The sequence below is a fragment of the Megalobrama amblycephala genome, linkage group LG10, assembly GCF_018812025.1.
Source record: "Megalobrama amblycephala isolate DHTTF-2021 linkage group LG10, ASM1881202v1, whole genome shotgun sequence".
Classification (NCBI taxonomy): domain Eukaryota; kingdom Metazoa; phylum Chordata; class Actinopteri; order Cypriniformes; family Xenocyprididae; genus Megalobrama; species Megalobrama amblycephala.
The window spans coordinates 27,635,661-27,657,932 of NC_063053.1; the positions used below are offsets into that span (position 1 = coordinate 27,635,661).

The 22,272-nt window shown below is 38.1% G+C and overlaps 1 protein-coding gene across 1 annotated transcript in view; it reads left to right on the forward strand.

Moving 5' to 3' along the window:
* ttc7a (tetratricopeptide repeat domain 7A) overlaps positions 1–13,714 on the forward strand; it is a 62,203-nt gene extending 48,489 nt beyond the window's left edge. Inside the window, exons 20-21 of the mRNA XM_048205606.1 lie at positions 1,724–1,926; positions 12,919–13,714. Of these exons, the coding sequence (XP_048061563.1) occupies positions 1,724–1,926; positions 12,919–13,137 (422 nt within the window). The 3' untranslated portion in view covers positions 13,138–13,714. The remainder of the gene's footprint in view (positions 1–1,723; positions 1,927–12,918) is intronic.
* The last annotated feature ends 8,558 nt before the right edge of the window (positions 13,715–22,272 follow it).

Genomic DNA, 22,272 nt, shown 5'->3' on the forward strand with positions numbered 1-22,272 from the left:
CATTTTGAGGGTTATATTAGCTGTGTAAACTTTGTTTATGCTGTGATAGAGTCGAGAGCTCGGGAGGGGGCGCAACCTGAAATCGGCTCGTTTCTAATTATGCCCCAAAATAGGCAGTTAAAAAAATTTATTAAAAAAAATCTATGGGGTATTTTGAGCTGAAACTTCACAGACACATTCAGGGGACACCTTAGACTTATATTACATCTTTTAAAAAAAAAGTTCTAGGGCACCTTTAACAAAAAAATATTTAAAAATTTCCACATAGCGAAATCTTTTGGCATCACTCAAACTTCCCAATCATGTGAATTCCTATTGAAATGACTGGCCTGCAAAAATTCCCGAACAGCGTTAAATGTGATTGCACCTTAAGGCAGTGTGTCAACCAAAGCATTTTATTCCACGGCTAGCATATTTTTCCAATTGTTTTCAATGGGAGCACCGTGTTTTTAAAACACCAGGTTAGGGTTGAGGCGCTAAGTGTCTATTTCACACTGAAGCTCTGAGCCCTCAGCCTTTTTTACTGATTGCAGAGATCTGAACAATGTTCAACTTTGGGTAAAACACAGCGCTCATCATTGTCACTTTTTACCTAGCCGTCCAATCACAGTGGAGGGGCGGGATAAATACAACGCAGACCAACCGCCATATTCTGCTTGTCCAACAGATGACAACAAGCATAATAATGGAACAAATAAAATTTTTTATATACAAACAGTACAGAAACAAACTATCTGTGAAATTAGATACTAGTAACCCTTCTGCGGATATTCCATATCATTGCAAACAAAGCGTCTCAACTGAAAAAAAAAATGCTGTGCTGCCAAAGCATTCTCAAGCACTCATAGCTAGCACGTTTTCAGCTGGCTAAAAATGATTTGGTGGACACATGGCCTAAGGCTGTAATTATCTACAAAACATAAATGAATAAGTCTGTTTGTTAAGCAGTTCAGTGTAAATTAATTAAAGATAGTTGTGTAAAAAAAAAAATTAAATAATACACTGCTGTCTTGGAAGCACTATAATGAATGTACGCAATTTTCAAAACTACCCTCTTTCTTTGTGTAATAGCTGCAAACTTCTCCTACCAGTGATTCTGTGTAAACAAACACAAATACACAACAGGCAGCAGTTGATATGAACAGTTTATTTGCTGTGGTCCTAAATCCCAGAGTAGAGCTGCAGATGCTTATACAGCGCTCTGCACATGGCCTTATTTAGACATGAGCATGAATATCCCTCTATGAGCATGAGTGTGAGATTTTGGGTAGAGGGGGGAAAGTCAGTGTGCATTCGCGATTGCAAATATGTTGCCAAAGCTGCATTTTAAATCATCTGGACAGAACAAAATGCTACATTCGTGCGATTCTCCTGGTTGAGCACAGCTTGTCTGAAATGATGAACCATGTTGGTATTCACTCCTTTACTCTGAAAGAGTTGTAATGCTGTGGCAGCAGATACGTCTTTGAGGATGTTGATGTTCCAGATGGCTGTGTCACGGCGAGTGAAGTCAGAGACGTTTCATAAAGATGAATCATCATGTGCTTGATGAGAGATAATCTCACAATAAGAGAATCTCATAATATGACAAAGCAGTCACTGAAAAAAAAAGAGTTGTAATTGTAATTTTTAGTGTAATGTCACAAAAACAATTATGCTATCAGAATGGTTTATTATTGTTCTCATTGATCTTTTGTATGTCTTGTGATGCCGTGCCGACCAGGGGAGTTGTTCATCACTGACAGGCGGATGAAGGAAGCTCAGTTCTGTGTTCAGGAGGCAGGAACTCTCTTCCCCACCTCACACTCAGTGCTTCTGCTCAAGGGCCGTGTGGCTGAGCTTAGGGGCAACGACACGGAGGCCAAGAGCCTGTACGATGAAGCTCTCGCCATCAACCCCAGAGGACACCACATACTGCTGCACCTGGTAAGTGACACACGCACTTTAACATCTTGAACCCTAAAACTAAAAGATATTCCTTTCTCCAGTTGATTAATCACAGTATATTAAAGGATTAGTTCACTTTCAAATAAAATTTTCCTGATAATTTACTCACCACCATGTCATCTTTCTTCAGTTTTTATAGAATACGAAAGTGCGGTTTTTCACTTGGAAGACGATCATTTGTTTATACAAAGCATATTCCTTTTCAATTTTTTTTTTAAAATGACCGATCGTTTCGCTAGATAAGACCCTTATTCCTCGTCTGGTATTGTTTAAAGCCCTTTGAAGCTGCACTGAAACTGTAATTTTGACCTTCAACCATTTGGAGTCCATTGAAGTCCACTATAAGGAGAATAATCCTGGACTGTTTTCATCAAAAACCTTAATTTCTTTTCGACTGAAGAAAGAAGGACATCTTGGATGACATGGGGGTGAGTAAATTATCAGGAAAATTTTATTTGAAAGTGAACTAAGATAATTGTTTCCTGAAATGTTTAATTATGCTAATGAGGCATTATCCAATTAAATGTGCACTATTTTGCATACATTTCCAGAACAGAACAGAAATCTGGACATTTGTTAGAATCAGATTTTTTTTATTTTATTTTATTTATTTTTTTATATATACATATTCAAGGTTTTACAGACAGTTTATCACTCAGAAAATACTGTCAACAGCAATTTATAAGTGCTAAATACTAAAACTGAAGTAAAAATAAACAAAAACATAAAAATATAGAGCAAAAGCACATAACAAAATTACTAAAACTTCAACTAAAATTAAAATGAACACAGACAATATAAATTATTATATAATTGTATATAAATAAACACTAAAAGTCTGAGACCACATTGAAAATCTGCCGTTTTAATAATTTAATAATGATCATGTGACTCTTTGTACAGATGGTCAGATGTTCTTGCTTCCATTGAAGCTAATGATGCTCTTCTGATCATGGTCAAATCATGTTAGAGAACAGGATCATCAGGTTTAACCCTCTGGGGTCTGAGGGGGCTTTAGGGCCCTGGAGAAGTTTTGACATGCCCTGACATTTGTCCTTTTTTCAGTTGCTTGTAAACATATTAACACAAACTTGCAGAGTTCATGCAGCTTCAGTGCTGCTGTTATTAAAGCAAAAGAGAAAAAACAAATATTAAGATATTATAAATTCATATTGATGCATTTTTCATAACTTAAAAAGCTTTGAAGGTGACATGGGTGACCTGGAATATGATGATTGAGTCGTTGCATATGCAACTTACTGTACATACAGTAAAGTACGTACATCTTTACAACCCACAGTGATGTGTGCTAACATTAGCTCTGCCTCCACTCTCTGCTCTCATTGTGACTGCATAATGTCAGGCCCTTCATTACTCATCTTCACTGGAGTAACCAGAGTGAAGCTAGGCCATTTTCTCGCTATATCTGGCCAATCAGAGCACTCGTCCCCGCTATTTTTGGACAAAAGACGTACAATATCAATTCCCTGAGCTGATGAGAACTAATTCTGTGCTTGCTGGTGATGCCCTGCATAGTTCACACACACAGCCTGTCTTTATCAGAACGTCACACCACTGATTTCTATGACATGTGCTGCTACGATTGAACTGAGGTGGAGTTTTCAGGGAATTCTCCAACTGGATTCAATGGGGAGAGGTTAAACATTTCTGTTCATTATGACACCTGTGATTAGAGAGACCAGTGCTCTCGTTACGCCTGTCCATCCTCTGAGAGACAATGTATTTCAGAGCCTCTAGGTTCACCCAAAAATAGAAAATTATGACACAGTTTACTCACATGTTGTTCCAAAACCAGGAAAATCTCATGGAAAAGTCACACAAGTAAAGTTTAAGTCAATGTAACGGAAGTAGCAACAGATTTTGTCTTCTGTGTTGTGATGTACATCTGAGTGAAAAAGATTTTCGAAGAAGATACAGTTGTTGGACAGGACTTAGCTATTGGTTGAGTGGATGAAGGTAGATCTGAATGTTGTCAGAGTTATGTTTAGTTTCATTGGCCCTCATTTACGAAACTAACATACAACAGAAAATTGGGTTATGGACATAAGTGGTGATTACGATCAAATCTCACGCCAAGTCTCAGCTCGTGTACATAAGTTTTTGAGTTTACTATGCGTGCAGCATAGTAAATCTGGTGGAGAATTATTATGAGAGCATTTTGTTCATTTACAATAATTTTCTGACCGACAACCGAAGCTCATTAACCAATCATTAACCGTTAAAAGACAAGATTAAAATGTCAAATTAAAATTAAATTACAATAGATGGGTGTCTGTGAATTTAAAATACAACAAATGTTTAGCTTTATATGCGCAAATAGCAGCATAAACAACAGAACATGTGGATTCACATATCGTCACATCACCAGTGCTTGTGTGAACGGAGAAAAACAGAATAAAATTAAGGATATAAAAGGAATAAAACAAATAGACCTAAGAAATAAATTTGCTTAAAGCTGCAGTCCGCGATTTTTGGCCCTCTAGCGGTTAATAAACAGAACTGCACGTGTCTTGCGGAAGAACACTGTAGCCGGAGCTACTTTTCTCCGTGTATGTCTATGGTGAGTCACGCAGTTACTGTGATACTCTGCGACGGGTCCTACCAGTCCGGTCTGAAATAGTCCGAATATAAACACTTATTATAAGTGTACCATAATGATTCAGGGTAACACAAAAACACGGTTTGGAAAATGGATTCATGTTGTACATTCTCATTATGTAATTTTTGTAAATTTTGAGCACAAAAAAAGTTACGGACAGCAGCTTTAAATAATGAACAAAACAAAAGATAAAAAACTGTGACAAGTATGAGCTACGCTCATTTTTGTGGCACTCTAAAGCATTGTATGTTGTTTTCTTTATTTATTGATTTGCTTAAATCCAAGTGATCGCACAGGCGCCCCGCGCGTGCACAACATATCAGTTCTAGCGTTGCTAACTTGACATTTCAGCCATTCATCATCAAACTAAAATGCAGTCAACCAAACATACAAGTTACAATGCTCAATTTAAAAGATCCACTTACAATCTGCATGCCCAGCGCTCAACCAAACACATTTTTGTGCATGTGAAGATGCTGTTTTACATGAATATTGGAACACTAGTGAAGTATAAAGCCTTGTTTACATAATGAACAATATTAACAACCAAATGTTGCGTCACAAATATGGAAACATTTGGATTCTGAATACCATTAAATTTAAAGGATTTTTTGTGGAGTGAGGAGAAATAAAATAGCCTAGTTTGTAGTGTTTATAATGTTTGTAAATGTTTTGTTTTACTTACCAGTATATTTAATATTAATATACATTAATGTAATTGTTTGCAATTACAAGGTTAATGGGTGTTTTTGGAGTAAGATCCATTTCTCTTTCATGAGATTACTTCCTCTTCTTGGCAGGTTACATTTCTCCATGTTGTAAACTCTAGGGACAAGGCTTCTAAAATTTGAGGGCATGATATTTAAATGATGATTGTTTCCACATTTATCAATGTACGATCATTCATACGATGGGATTGGTGTCATACGAATGTTTCATGAATCACATGTGAACACTGTCGTAACATAATTTCTGCACTCTGATCTGCATCTATGTTTTTTGCATTTCTATGTTAAATTGATAAATGAGGCCCACTGTGTTTTTGATCATGTGTTTAAGTTTCTGGTATATATTTTCAGTGCAGCATTCTCCAAATCTTTGATGGTTTCCTTGTTTACTCATTAGTTGATTATGTTCACCTCTCTTCCATTTAGTTTCATTGCTAACTCTGTGCATATATACTCCCTCTTCTGCTCAGTCCCTTGCCAGTTCTCATCCTTGCGTTATGTGGGAATAATTCTCTGTGTATTCTCCAAGTGTTTATTAAAGGTGCCATAGAATTGAAAATTGAATTTACCTTTGGCATAGTTGAATAACAAGAGTTCAGTACATGGAAATGACATACAGTGAGTCTTAAACACCATGGTTTTCTCCTTCTTATGTAAATCTCATTTGTTTAAAAGACCTCCGAAGAACAGGCGAATCTCAACATAACACCGACTGTTACGTAACAGTCGGGATCATTAATATGTATGCCCCCAATATTTGCATATACCAGTTCATGTTCAAGGCATTACACAAGGGCAGCCAGTATTAACGTCTGGATCTGTGCACAGCTGAATCATCAGACTAGGTAAGCAAGCAAAGACAATAGCGAAAAATGGCAGATGGAGCAATAATAAGTGACATAATCCATGATAACATGATATTTTTAGTGATATTTGTAAACTGTTTCGTTAGCATGTTGCTAATGTACTGTTAAATGTGGTTAAAGTTACCATTGTTTATTACTGTATTCATGGAGGAATACAGTAGAGCTGTCGTTATTTTCATTATTAAACACTTGCAATCTGTATAATGCATAAACACAACTTCATTCTTTATAAATCTCTCCAACAGTGTGTAATGTTAGCTTTAGCCACGGAGCATAGCCTCAAACTCATTCAGAATCAAATGTAAACATCCAAATAAATACTATACTCACATGATCTGATCCATGCATGCAGCATGCATGACGAACACTTTGTAAAGATCCATTTTGAGGGTTATATTAGCTGTGTGAACTTTGTTTATGCAATGTATATAGAGTCGAGAGCTCGGGGGCGGGGAGCGCGAGCAATTAAAGGGGCAGCAGCCTGAATCGGCGCATTTCTAATGATGCCCCAAAATAGGCAGTTAAAAAAATTAATTAAAAAAAATCTATGGGGTATTTTGAGCTGAAACTTCACAGACACATTCAGGGGACACCTTAGACTTATATTTATTAAAAACTAGGGCACCTTTAAAGAACTTTTGTTTGTGAATTCCACGTCATGCATCTCCTTGAAACCATGATATACGTGACAGAAGAACTGACCCAAAAAGAAATGGAAAAGGACTGTTACCACTAGAATGGTCAGTGCTGGAGGAATATGTGGAGGGCTGTCTACAGATTTACAAGGCACACTAGGTTGATGATATTCTGAAACAGCTCTTCTGGAGCAGGATGAACGATATCCTCATCAGATGCTTGTGGATTACACCTTGTGGGTATGTGTATTCTCTCTAACTATGGGAGTCGTCGAGAATGTCGCCATTATCAACTCTGACTCCTTGGCACACACAGCAGTCATCTCTCTGCCTGCTCCAGATAGGATTCATCATTTCAGCCTAGAGAGCCCCAGACAGCATGACAGTCCTTAGGCCACAGACCTGAGTTTGACGGCAGAGTCCGCCACGGATATATAGCCTGAGCCAAGGCCGCCACGGACCATGTGCGTGAGCCACCTCCCACCACGGAGCCAGAGCCAGCCAACACGTCCATCCTGGAGTTAGAGTCAGATGCCACTTCTGTCTCGAGGCTGGAGCCCATCACCAGGTCTAATTTGGAGTCTATGCCATGGGGGCAGTCCTCTCTAGAGCCAGCTGAGGAGCACTGGCTCATCTACTTCTCGGCGGAGCCAGCTCCCACCCTTGTTCCTGCCCGTAAAAGCACTTCAAGTAACCTGCTACCTGTCCCTCCCAGTCATCTGCCCACCCTAATGTCTCTGTCCTCTCTGCTGGTTCCATCCAACTACTCACTTACCTCGCTGGTGTCGCGCAGCTCCCCGGCTCTGCCCTTGCTGCTGACTCCCACCTCAGGTCACTTTACCACCAGCTCGCCTCTGTGTGGCAGATCTCCTGGCTGCACCTCGGGCCTCCAGGCCCATGACTCCACCTTGACCTGTCAGTTCTTCAGCTCCACCTTGGTTCTGGTTTCCCTCAGCTCCGCTGTCATCTGCCATTACTAAGGCTCCCCCGGCTCCCTCGTCCCTTCGATTCCATCTTGGTCTCTCATCACCCTGGACTCTTGGGCCTCCAGCTGCACCTCAGCCCTCCACCCCTTCGGCTGCACCAGGTTCCTTTTTTCTCTCCGGCTCCGCCTTGTCATCACTCCCTCCGTGTCACCCTGATCTGCCAGGCCCCCGTCTTCACCTCGGTCCCTCGAACCAGCGGCACCACCTTGGACTTCCGAGACTGTAATGTCACTGTTGTCCATGTGGCTTCGCTGCAATCTCCGCCTCGCCCAGCTTCGCCTCCATCGACCGGCCCCAAGGCTTCATCCAGGAGAGCCATCAGGACTCCCTCCATGAGCTCTGCCATGGTGTTGCCCTCAGCCAGCTCCTCCTGTTCCTGTCCTTTGCCTGCTCCACATCTTCTTCCTCCAAAGGCCCCTCCCTCCACCATTGTCATTTACGGTGTGAGGACGCACCTTGCAGGAGAGGGGTGTAATGTCAGAGTTATGTTTAGTTTCATTCTTTTTGTTCATGCCTTTAGGCTTCTGGTATATCCTCTGGTATATTCATCAAAGAATCTTGAAAAATATATATCACCAAATCAGCATATTAAAATGATTTCTGAATGACTGGAAAAATTCAGCTGCTCAAAATTCAGCTTTGCCATCATGAAAGCTCACACTTACAGCATATATGAATCTGTTTCTGTGGGATACACATGAATGTGTGTATGAGTTATTACTCAGGGCATCTGGATGGGTATTTTTCATTTAGAGATGTCAGCTGAGGTGAGCCGAACACAACGTCTCTGAAGTCTCTGATCTCGTGTCATATGAGTTTAAGCACACTGAGCTCTGTGACTCAGCACCTCATAATTTTCTTTTGCTGCGTATACATCTGCCTTCTTCATATCTCTGGGTCCTTCCTCTGTGTTTCTATGGCTTTCTCCCTCCCTCTTTCTCTTTCTGTCTTTCTGGCTCTCTTCCATTGGCCTGTCAGTTGATTAGATAATGCAAATACATTATTTATAACACTTCACTCCTTCTCAGGCCTTTATGGGATGCCTAGCAACCAGGCAATTGTATCATACGGTGCAAGAGAGTTGATAATGAGACATAGAACCAGTGTTAAGGCTGTTTCACACGAGATGCGGCATGTGTAAAAATTAGTCGAGGCAGAATGCGCTTTATGGTTTCACAAACTGATGTTGCTTTGCTCATTAAGTACATTCAAGTCACCAATGTAACGTGTTGAATTCGGCCTGCCAGGATGCTTTTTATTGTATTTTGGGAACAAAAAAATTCCAATTCCGGCATTAGATATACCATAGAACACAGTGAAGACAGTCATAAACAACTGTAGAAAGAATGGCACAACTGTAACATTATGAAGAACAGGACTTCCCATCCAAAGAACAACATCCAAGCCTGGCTAAACTTTGCAAAAAGCTGTATCTATATATTTGGTTTTCACTGGCATTGCATAAATTGTAATTTTTTTTATATGAAACATGCAAATGTTCTGATATGATTTATCTTTGTTTCAATTTTTACATAAAAAACTCATTTTTTTTAGCATGTATGTTTTGATAATTATGCTAAGCTATATCGCAATTTCAGTTTTATTTTGATTAATTGATCAGCTTTACAACAGCAAGAATATGAGTCTCTGTATATGTAAATTATCTGTTTTCCAGTAAATCTAGTTGTGTTTGTACATGAATCAGTGGTTTGTCTATGTTAGGGTTGTCTGCTTGCAAACACATGCATTGTTTGTATACTGTGTGTATGTATTGTCTGCTTAATAGCTGACACTTGTAATCGTAGCTGGTCCCAGCTGGATTGGATCAGCATCCCGTTGGATTAGCAGAGTTCAGATGCAGGGTCGTGACCCTACGGCAATTTTTCAAGTGCCACCTCTGCTACATCCGTGAATAAAAATGAGCCAATTTATGCCCAAATGTGCTAGCCTCAAAACTGTTTTACCTTGTAAACCCCCCTTCTTGTGCTCTACTGCTCAGTCCTCCAGCTAAAAGACTCATAAACACCAGAATAACCAGAACAGCCTCTTTCTGAGCTGTGATTGGTCCATGGGCCTGTCAGTCTGTACTTCTGCAGCTGTGTTATGATCACTCTTTTTAAAACATGCCCTGCCTGTGGCTGCTTCTTTCACTCGTGTCTGTGAGAGCCTCATTTCCTGCCTCGCTTTTCTCTCTCCCCAGTGGAGTCATTCTCTCTGATGTGCTTTTGAAGTGCCTGCATAATCAGCAGTCATGTGCCGTCACCCAGAAATACAACTCTGCATTGGTGTGTTTGTGTGTGTGCTGAAAGAGGGGACTATGAAATGTAATTGCAATGTAACACAATTTAACCCTAGTAAATCATGCATATGATGTTGTTCTGAACACACTTTTCATGTCATACCATTAATTTACAATATAAATTACAGGATTAGTGCTTTTCACAATACATATCGTTTCAAAGCTGCTTTACAGAGAATGCATGTCAACATTACAATTTAAAGAATGCAGTTAGCAAATAATGCAATAATTTAGGCAATTAATTTACAATCACTGTTAGCAGTTTAACTGAAGGTAGAAGCAATGAGCTCCTGGAAAAATGAATTACATATTAACAATAATTAGGATATATAGAAATTTGGGAATGTGCATGTTGATCCAGATATTGTGTCTTCTGAAGTCCTCGGAGGAGTTGGCGCCGTCTCTTCACGGGTGTTGGTCATCTGAGGTCTTCTTAAGAGGCTGGATCCAAACTGAAGCTGATGTCCTCTTTAGTCACCTTGGGACGAGTGTCCCGAGGTAAAACAGAAAAGATTTCAGATTCAAGAAGTTTTATTGGCATGGAAAAATAGCTTCAAGTTACGAAAGCATAGTAAATATACATATGTCCAACATTTACAAAACAAGTCTGTGGTCCATTATTTATCATCAATATTTCTGGTTCATTTTCCAGGAAATTAAGATTGTACATTTTAAATGTGTAATATTATGCTGCATATTAAGTTGTTGTGTGTAGGACTGGGCAGCATTTTACATTAAAGAGTTAGTTCACCCAAAAATGAAAATTCTGTCATTAATTACTCACCCTCATGTCGTTCCACACCCATAAGACCTTTGTTCATCTTTGGAACACAAATTAAGATATTTTTGTTGAAATCCGAGGGTGTCTGATCCACACATAGGCAGCAACGTCATTGCACCTTTTGACATCCAGAAAGGTAGTTAAAAACATGGTTAAAATAGTCAACGTGACTACAGTGGTTCAACCTTAATGTTATGAAGTGACGAGAATACTTTTTGTGCGCAAAAAAAATAATAAAAATAATGACTTTATTTATAAAGTCATTATTTTTGTTTTGTTTTTGCGCAGTTTAATTTTTGGGTGAACTAACCCTTTAACATTTATGCATCTGGCAGATACGTTTAACCAAAAACATGCATTCTCTGGGAATAGCACCCATGACCTTGACTTGCTAGTGCCATGCTGTACTGTTTGAACTATAGGAATGTGCTGGAAAATCTGACAAATATATTTTAACCTTTGACCATATTTAGATATATTTATGTATTTGCCCTCCAAATTGCTTTGAATCAGAGGAATCATAAAAAGTCAATTTTAGTTGAATTTATATTTGTTTAAAAATAATCATGAAGCATTTTTACACTGTATTTCACTAAACAACACAATCAAAATTGTTCATAATTTTTATGCATTAAAATGATACATGGTGTTAAACAGCAACGTTTTCCTATATATACTTAATTTTTTATCTAATATTATTTACTTAAAAGATTAGTCCACTTTCAAATAAAATTTTCCTGATAATTTACTCACCCCCATGTCATCCAAGATGTCCATGTCCTTCTTTCTTTGGTCAAAAAGAAATGAATGTTTTTGATGAAAACATTCCAGGATTATTCTCTTTATAGTGGATTTCAATGGACTCCACTGTTGAAGGTCAAAATTAGAGTTTCAGTGCAGCTAGGAATAAGGAATAAGGGTCTTATCTAGCGAAATGATCGTCATTTTCTAAAAAAATACAACTGTATATGCTTTATAAACACAAATGATCGCCTTGCAAGTGGTTCGGCCATTCCGCCTTCAGTATTCTTCAAAAAGCTTACGCTGTATGTCCTATACTATACAGTACGTGTGTACATTTGAAAGAGAGAGAGCACAAGAGAGTATGCGCTTTCTGGACACAAAATGTATTTTGTGGCAAAAACCATGACAATAATTTGTCATTTTCATCCTGTTGTTTACTATGCTTGGTCGGTGTCGTTGTGGGTTTTGGTTCTTTTGCGGTTATAGGCTGTAGGACCTATTGAAACAACTGAAATCATTTGGCGAAGTGATATGGAACTGCAATGCGGTCAAGACCTGCTAAGAACTACTTGAGCCGTGCATTTCCCTGAAAATAATTGCACGCCTTAGAATGTTGGTCAACCAATCAGATTCGAGCATTCAACAGCCCCGTAGTATAAAACATTTTAATATATGGCATGGGAAATCCATTTTTCAGTGATAACACAAATATGGTCATATTTCATTCATAGATAGTGATGTATTTTTTTTTTTCAATTATTCAGTATTTATATGTCTTGATATTGAGTATTTAGTAGTGTAGAGTACAAATGATTGTTATAATGAGAGTTTAATGAGAATCACCATTGAAGATAGTGGTAATAGCAAAATGAAATATTGGGAATTACACAAAATTATGAAATTAAAATGCCTGTACATATTACAACATCTGCCTAATTGTCAGAAAGATATTCAGAGATTCACTCAAATAATTGTAGTATTGCTAATTAGTCAATGACTCTCTTTGAGATATATTGCCCAGCCCTAGTTTCATGTGTGCACTGTGTATATATGAATATTGAATCAGTGTAGTATGAAATTATTTTGTTCCAATTCCAAGTTGACCCCTTTCTACTTTACCCATACCCTTTTTTTAAATAAACACTTTGATACATAGAGCAATGTGTAACATCAGCACACCATCACAAACTCCCCCACCCATGTTTTTCTTGTCCACAAACGCTTGAATTTTTAACCTAGAATATATATATAACAGTTCTGCAAAAATGCCACTCATCGGAACAAAAAAAACTCTTTCACTTCCTGTCCACAGGGGAAGTTGTTGGTGCGCACAGGCCGTGTGGGTCTTGGGGAGAAGATGCTGAGGGACGCGATACAAGTTCAGAACACAGCACATGAGGCCTGGAGCGCCCTAGGGGAGGCGCTGCAGAGCAGAAGCTGCACACAGGCTCCGGACTGCTTCCTCACCGCACTGGAGCTGGAGTCCAGCTGCCCTATCCGGCCCTTCACCATTATCCCACGAGAACTCTGACACATCTATGACACAAATATGTATGGAGGGAATGCTGGCTTTCCAATCACTTTAAATGACACATACTGTATAACAAAAACATTGCACTTTTCGCTCTTGATTGAAAGGGAGCGTAATCACATTAGTGAAATTTCACAAGCAAACAAGGTCCATTGTGAATGGAGTAGCGATGCAGGAAGCACCGCTCACCCAGCTTTCCGTTGCTCAATGTGGAAAATGAAAATTGACAAACTTCAAAAAATCTGCATGTTGAAATGTTTTGCCCTCACATAAAGTTCCAGATTGTGTGAATTCCCATTGAAACGTAAAGGCCTGTTCACACTAAGAACGATAACTATAAAGATAACTAAAACTATAATATTGGCGTCCACACCAATGAATAATTATTTATTACACTGCCCGGCCAAAAAAAAAAAAAAAAGTTGCTGTTTAGATTTTAATAGGCAGATACTTTCACCCAAAAATGAAAATAATGTGATTTATTACTCACCCTCATGCCGTTCCACATCCGTAAGAGCTTCGTTAATCTTCGGAATGCAAATTAAGATATTTTTGATTAAATTCAATGGCTCAGTGAAGCCTGCATAGTCAACAATGACATTTCCTCTCTCAAGATCCATTAATGTACTAAAAACATATTTAAATCAGTTCATGTGAGTACAGTGGTTCAATATTAATATTATAAAGTGACAAGAATATTTTTGGTGTGCCAAAAAAACAAAATAACGATTATATAGTGATGGCTGATTTAAAAACACTGCTTCATGAAGCTTCGGAGCGTTATGAATCTTTTGTGTCGAATCAACGGTTCGGAGCGCCAAAGTCACGGGATTTCAGCAGTTTGGCGGTTTGACACGTGATCCGAATCATGATTTGACACAAAAGATTCATAACGTCTGAAGCTTCATGAAGCAGTGTTTTGAAATCCACAAACAGAATAACAGGTTTGCATAGAGTGGAGCAACAATGATCATATGAGTCCAAAAGAGGAAAACAGCTTTGAATGCAAAGACAACTCAGTTTTGAGTAATTGGTGACTGTCCTACTAAGAGGTTGAAGCCGATAGTTTTTTTTTTTTTTTTTGTTTTTTTAGTCACTCACAGTTTATGCAACAATATGGCAGTTCAATAGAAGTTCCAAAATTTGTCACAGGAAAACAGTGGGGTTTTTCCACATCAGCAGATTCAAAATTGCAGATTTGAACATATCGCAGGTTCAATGATGAGTGCTTAGGGAACGACGAGGTGTCTAATCAACGTGAATCCATCGGATATCTCTGTATCAGCTGTGCCAACACGCATAGGCTGGAATAGGCTAGCATAAAACTTGTACGTGCAAGTACAAAAAAATCATTTCTCCTCTCCCAAACTCACTGGAGTGCGTCCAAAAGCAACAAGCCGGAGCCATACGTCATTCGTCATCTCACACGCCATCACATTCGCCTTTCCTGCAGGAGATCTGCCTCAGGAACAAGGCCTCCTAGTTGCGCTATTTTCCCCCTTTTTTATACGCTGCTCTCATTATTAACATGCCTCCTTTATGACATTTGTTAAAATGAAAGTAAACGGGTTACAGCATGCTACAACATGAATTGACACCTCTGAGTCCAGACCTTAAATTCATTGAAAGTCTTTGAGATGTGCTGGAGTAGACTTTACAGAGTGCTTGACTCTTGCATTGTCTTGATCATCAAAACATTTCCTTCCATCAAGAGGTGCATCAATTTTTGGTCAAGACCTTGTATTGACACTACAAGAGTCGAGCACCCTGTAAAGTCTTCTCCAGCGCATGCCAAAGATTTTCAATTCTGAAATATGGCCATGATGTGTCTTTCTACATGGTTGTTTAAGAAATGAAAGACTACACACTCTGTCAATTAGGGTTAGAAGAACTGTTGGCAAATATATGACATAATAGAAACATAATAATCACTGCAATAATGATCCAATCATAGACTCTTAAGTATCTGCCTATTTAAATCCAAACAGCGGCTTTTTTGGGGTGGGCAGTGTATAAACGTGGACTACAATTTTTGTCGACTTTAAATGCTTGCACTAGTCAAGTGGATTCTGACTGCGTCAGTGATTCCAACAGTGTTGTTCTTATTTATCATTACAGTTGTGGTGTGGACTTCCCTATTCCAAAAGTACTAGAATGATTATTAAAACGTTATAGTTTTCATTATAGTTATTGTCCTTAGTGTGAACGGGCATTAAGTCTGTCAAAAGTTACCAGCTAACAGCACCTCTAGCAGGATGTTAGCCCAGGCCTAAGTGTAGTGTGAAAAGCCCTACACTCTAGTTACCTTTATTATTATTATATTATTATCTAAAATATCACACTGCACTTTTGACAAAAACACCAACATAAACATATACAACAAAATGACTGAACACAAAACATTTTCTTTCTAACTGCAGTATTTTTTCCAAATATACTGCAACATGTTCAGATACTGAGTCTTGTTTTTCAGGGACAAAATTGTTGAATTCTATATTCTTTAGCTCACTTTAAATACTTTTAGTATTTATATACCCAGTAATCACCAGTACTGTATGTTGGTTGATGATTGTTCTTCTTATAAAGTGTGATTTTGCAATCCCAGTGTCATTGTTTTCTGTTGTTTTCATTCCTTATCAGTTTCGGTCCTGTAGCTACACAGCACTTAAAGATCTTATGTAATGTTTCCAGTGCTGTTGGTGAAACCCTGGTCTTCTTTCTCTGGGGCGGCTGTGGTTGCCTAGCAGCGGGGCCTTGTTTGAGTTTCTGGGGAGGCTGTTGGATCTTCAGCACGTGGGTCTAAAGCCTCATGGAAAACAGCGCTGTGCTATTTTTGCTGGTTCTGTTTGATGACGGGATCAAGATGTTAATTAGGGAGAGCATTGAACAAACGCATAGACCATTGAGTTAGGTTATGTAAGTGTTATAAGTGGGATTCTTGTTTACTTGCACACATCTACAGTATACATGCCCACTGTTTCTCCTGGCACAGTTTAACAAGTGCTCTTGAAATGGTATCTCTATTATCCTCCCATTTCTATTGTTTGAAACAGGTCTTTCTGGCCTCTCTGCGTGTTTTGGCATAGTATTGTTTTGAATCACTTCCTCATAATATTTTATAGAGCTTTATTTGTTTCACTATTGCTGCTGCATAATAAATTCATATCCCTGACTACAGGAATAAGAAGGTCTTATTAAATGGGGAAATGACATGATACTTTTTCTGTTCTAAAATACATTAATATGCAATTTAAACAGATAAATACACATTCATTTTTAATCTGTTTGCAATTGTTTGCAGGTTGTCATAAAGACCTGCATTGACAGCAAGTTAATTTACACTTTCAAACACCCAGAAAAGTACTGAAGTTATATTTAAAACAGTTCATGTGACTACAGTGGTGCAACCTTAATGTTGTGAAGTGATGAGAATACTTCTTTGTGCGTCAAAAAACAAAATCCATGATAACATGATATTTTTAGTGATATTTGTAAATTGTCTTTTTAAATGTTTTGTTAGCATGTTGCTAAGGTACAGTTAAATGTGGTTAAAGTTACCATCGTTTCTTACTATATTCACTGAGACAAGACTGTCATTATTTCCATTTTTTAAACACTTGCAGTCTGTATAATTCATAAACACAACTTCATTCTTTATAAATCTTTCCAACAGTGTGTAATGTTAGCTTTAGCCTGTTAGCCACAGAGCATACTATCAAACTCATTCAGAATCAAATGTGAACATCCAAATAAATACCATACTTATGCGATTAAACATGCTGCATCACGAACACTTTGTAAAGATCCATTTTGAGGATTATATTAGCTGTGTGAACTTTGTTTATGCTGTTTAAGGCAAGCGCGAGCTCGGGGGGTGGGGAGCACAAGAATTTAAAGGGGCCGCAGCCTGAATCGGCGCATATTTAATGATGCCCCAAAATAGGCAGTTAAAAAAAAAATTATTAAAAAAAAAAATCTATGGGGTATTTTGAGCTGAAACTTCACAGACACATTCAGGGGACATCTTAGACTTATATTACATCTTTTAAAAAGACGGTCTATGGCACCTTTAATGAACTCACTAAGCCATCAGATTTTATCAAAAATATCTTAATTTGTGTTCAGAAGATGAATGAAGGTCTTACGGATGTGGAACGACATGAGGGTGAGTAATAAATGACAGAATTTTCATTTTTGGGTGGACTAAGCCTTTAATATTATTGATTTAAAAATCTTAAATAATATGTTAATGCACCATGGTAATATTTAATTTAATATTTGACAGTTATAGCACCTGTTTTTTGCAAAAAATAAAATAAAATAAAAATAAATTAAGCATTTTCAAATGCATCTATGATGCCCAAAAATGCTATCTAATTAGGCAGCTCACAAGATTATATGGATCATGTGGGCACATTTCACCCATAATGCAAAAGAATAATGCAAATATACAAATACATAATGATGATAATGCAATATTTATATATCTTGATATAAAGTATTTAGTAGCGTAGACTACAAATTATTATTACAGTAATGAGAGTTTAATGGTAATAACAAAATGTGATACAAAATTACATGCAAAAAATGTCTACGACACATATGGATCCAATGAAATTTCATTTAATATATGCCTAATTACATGTGATACAATAACATATTTGTTAGTCTACCTTTTAATTTTAAATATTTCAAGTATTCATTTATTTATTTTCTGTCTCTCTGTTAGCGGTTGTCACTAGAAGTGGTGATGTATGGGATTATTTGAAGAGGTTGTGTGACTGATAAAGTCATGCTATTCTTTGTCTAGCATCAGCCTGAATAATTATCCTGACCAGGGATGCATTTCCCAAAAGCATTGTTAGTTATGGTTGCAAGTTCCGTTCAACTCTATTGGTAATGAAGGAACTTGCAACCACAGCTGCTTTTGGGAAACACACCCCAGGCCAGCCAAGCCCAGTGTCCCGACATAACAAAGTTCCTGTATGGCACACACAGGAGAGCTGGGCTCATTATGGTTCACATATTTTGAAATAAAAGGGAATGATTAGATGGAGGCCTTTGAAGTGGAAGCTTGTCCTTTGGGATTTTTTTAGTTAATCGCTTAATGAAGCAGAACAACAGGGTTCTGGAAGTAAAACTCTGCATAGAGTAATATATTTATTATGTACAAACCTTTCAAGACAGAAGTACCATGAGCTTTGATATTGTTAGAGCAATAGTTCTGTCATTACGGGGCTTGTGATGGTAGAGTCAATGAACAATGAACAGTTACGTTTAATTATAGAAGCAGCAAAAACACAATCCAATGCAAGTAAGTAATATTGAGCAGGAATAGAAAAAGCAATAGAGTCTATGAATGGTGATAACCTCTTACAGGTTTCCAGACATACACACACACACACACACACACACACACACACACACACACACCAGACGAGACGAGGAGATGGATGACTGGGTTTCGACTTGGATGACTTGGAACAGGAAAATCCCAGGTAAGTTTGCAGGTAAGTGAGTCTGTGTTCTTCAGACCAGGCCAGACAACTACTGATAGTGTATGTGCATGTGCTTTATAGTGCATGTAATGAGGGCGATGAGTGACAGGCGTGCGTGATCAGTACTCCGGTGACTGTGAAGGCTGAAGGGCCGATTACACAACACCATTTTCAACTAAAAACAGAAAACTTTTTATACATTTTGCCCGTTCATTTACACAACAATGGCGTTTTAGGGGCCTGAAAATGGGTTTTAAAGTGCAAGTTTTTAAAAACGATACTGTTATTGTCGTCATGTAAACTACAAAAATGTGAATTTGTGAAAACGGTGACGTCATGCGCATGTGTATTAGATGTTCAGTTTATAGGTGCCTAGTTTTACTTTACAAAGTGACTTCGCCAACTACTGGCCTGGCAGCATAATACAGCGATTTTAATCAGCAGATCCGTGTGAACAGGGATTGTTTTGACAAAGTTGTCATCTGTATGTGAAAAAGGAAAAACATTTCTGTTTTTAGTATACTGTTGTTGTGTAAACGTACCCTGAATGAGTGAGGGAGAGCCTTGTGTGATTGTGACAAGTTCACCCAAAAATAAAAAATTCTGTCATCATTTACTCAGCCTCGTGTCATTCCAAACCTGTGACTTCCTTCCTTCTGTGGAACCTAAAGATATTTTGAAGAATATAACCAGTTTTGGTTACTATTGACTTCTGTAAGACTGATGCCAGACTGTTGGGACCAAGAGAGGGCTACTCTTTGAGAAAACAGAGTAACATTTGAACTCTCTCTTGCAAAATTAGCATCCCAATCCAAGACGCAATCACACGCCGATCACACCTCAGCATTGCCTTGATCTACACTCTCTTTTCTTCTCCTCATCTTCCCCCATCTCTTCTCTCTACATGCAGAGATGACCTGAAATTCACCCAAGAATCTATATGGTTTAATGTGAACAATTATCACACAGTGCTATACATGTTTGGTATCATTTGAAATGTCTCAGTGCGATTGGTACAAAGGTCGCATTCTCACAAAAGTAAACCAGAAATTAATAAAGGTTTTAAGAGTTTAGAGATATTTTGCTTTCTGTGGTGAGCAGGCATGCCCCCTTTCACAGGGTCTTTTTCACGCAAATGGATTTCTGTCCCCAAAAAGGTGTAAACTACCCAGTCTGGGACCCTAATTAATGCAAATTCCCAATGTGAACTCATGTTTCCGTTTGAAAGAAGTTTCTGTCTTGGTCTGAGTATTTAAAGAGAAGTTGCAGGAGACTCAAGGCATGATTCTGTAGCCAGGTCGGCCCATAATGCTTTGTGTCCTTCAGACACTCAGCATTATGTATCTTTCTCATGTCAGGTATTAATTTTTGACTCTTTTGTATTGATTATCTTTGAATTGTGTAATTGGCATGATACATTTACCTGACTAATAAATTGTTACATTTGATTATATTCTGACTTACTCTGAAATTATTGACTCTAGTAGATTACGTTAAATCCATAACCCACAAATCTACGCTTAAGTTTATAACGGACTCCAGCTTAGGTGGAGCAGTGCGGCACACCAACTGATATTTTAGAGTTCCGACTAACACATTGGTATTAGTTATGTATATTTAGACTGTGTAGGCTAATAATGGGTTTTCCGTTCAGAACAACAGAGTGTTGTTAGATTAATCTGAATAGGGTGAGCCTCAACCTCTGATTATTGTAATGTTATTCTAACTAAGTGTACGGGGGAACCACAGCATGATTATATAAAGTTACCATTAGAGGAAGTTAAATTAGCTTGGTTCTATGGTAATGGTCATGACCTCTGGTTAGATATAGTCTTACTTTAATTCAGTGTGTTCAGTGTTCAGTGTTTAATTCAGTGTGTCTATGGGACTAAATAATGTATTCTAGAATGAACAAAGTGGGTACAGTCTCTAGAATATTAGTCATCGCCTCTGTCTAATGACAAGTTTGTGAGTATGAGATCGTATACCCGGCCGGTGCGAGACAAGAATTACATTACATCTTGCATTACAAGAATCCGAATGAACGAGTACAATAAGAGTAAAGAGTTAAATAGAATAATCAAATATGTAGCTAAACTATTATACAAATAATCAATAATTAATTGGCATTCTAACCTAAATTCGAGGTCATAATAAAATGGAGTCAGATAACAGTTTAATTGGAATGATAAAATGGTTAGTTCCTGTCCTTTATTCTGATTGGTCAATACCTGTGTTTTATTCGCGATAAAATATGACTATGACTGCTTCACCCAACGGTTCTACACAACACCCTTAGCAACCACCCTTAGCAACATAAACTGTTTGTTCTCAATTTATATTGTTTGTTAAACCTTACTGTATTATGTAGAAGAGTATTGTGAGAAAGAGATTGATTGAATGAGTTTATTAACTGTATTCAGATTTAGCATTTTCCTTCAGGTCAGTCCTATGTTCATAATAAAAAAATCTGTTTAAATGTCCGCTGCAATATCTTGTCCTAAGGGGTTTTCCTGTGACTGACAGCGCTAGTCAAAGCATTTGTCAGTTGTGTCTTGTTCCGTGTTCACAACAATTCAGTCTTTTCGATGTAAAAGTGCCTAACAACACCCTTTCGTGCCTAACAACACCCTTTAGCCGTGACTTATTGATGATACAGCATAGCCTCTTGTACCTTATTGCTTACTTAAACTACTTTGCCAAGCTGAAAAGTCAGAACGTGCATGAAACCTTTCCCGCCCTATGGGAAACTGTCGTTGGGCCAATTGGGTGGGCCTTACACTGCCAATATATGGACAAAAAATGAGAACCAAAACTGTTTGGTTGCCAACATTCTTCAAAACATCTTCTTTTGTGTTCCACTGAAAAAAGAAAGTCAGGCCGGTTCGGAACAACATGAGGGTGATTAAATCATGACAGAATTGTCATTTTTTGGGGTAAATTTAGTAACAAAAAAGATATCAGTTTAATAGTACAATCTACAGTTAAAAACTAAACAACCCATAATCCTGAATAGAGATCCACCAATAAAATAAAATGTTACCAAAGAAACCTCCCTACACTCTTACACCTCCGTGAAGTAGGCACCCCATAAAACGAAATAATCCCCAAAACTATGTCATTCGTTTGTGCTACGTTTGTGCTGATTTGTGCTGCAAAAACGAACGTTTGTGCTGGTTTGGTGTTTGAGATATTGAACATTATTTTTTTGGTCGTGTGACATCATTCTCATTCATCTTTGAATGACCCCATGTCATTCAAATCGCTTCAAACCGGTGCCATTCGTTTGTGCTCGATTTGAGCTGGTTTGTGCTGTTAAAACAAACCAATGTCCCTTTAAGACAAGTCATTTCACTCAGCGGCCATCTTTGAAACGCCTCTCAGGCATGCAAGTGCAACTCCTATCTCTTTGAATGGGGTAACATCAAATTCTCCAAAGCTGTTTGCCAAGCTTTCGATTAAATTTCATATTTGTAATCACCAATGAAATCTGACAACAACTGTCTCATAAATTTTGTTTCTAAATGCTCGAATCATGACAAAAAATGGTATTTTTCAGGCTGGATCAAGCTAATGCGCATGCGCAGAACTAAATGCGTGTCTCTTGTGCCTCATTTCGGAGGCGCGCATCTGACTG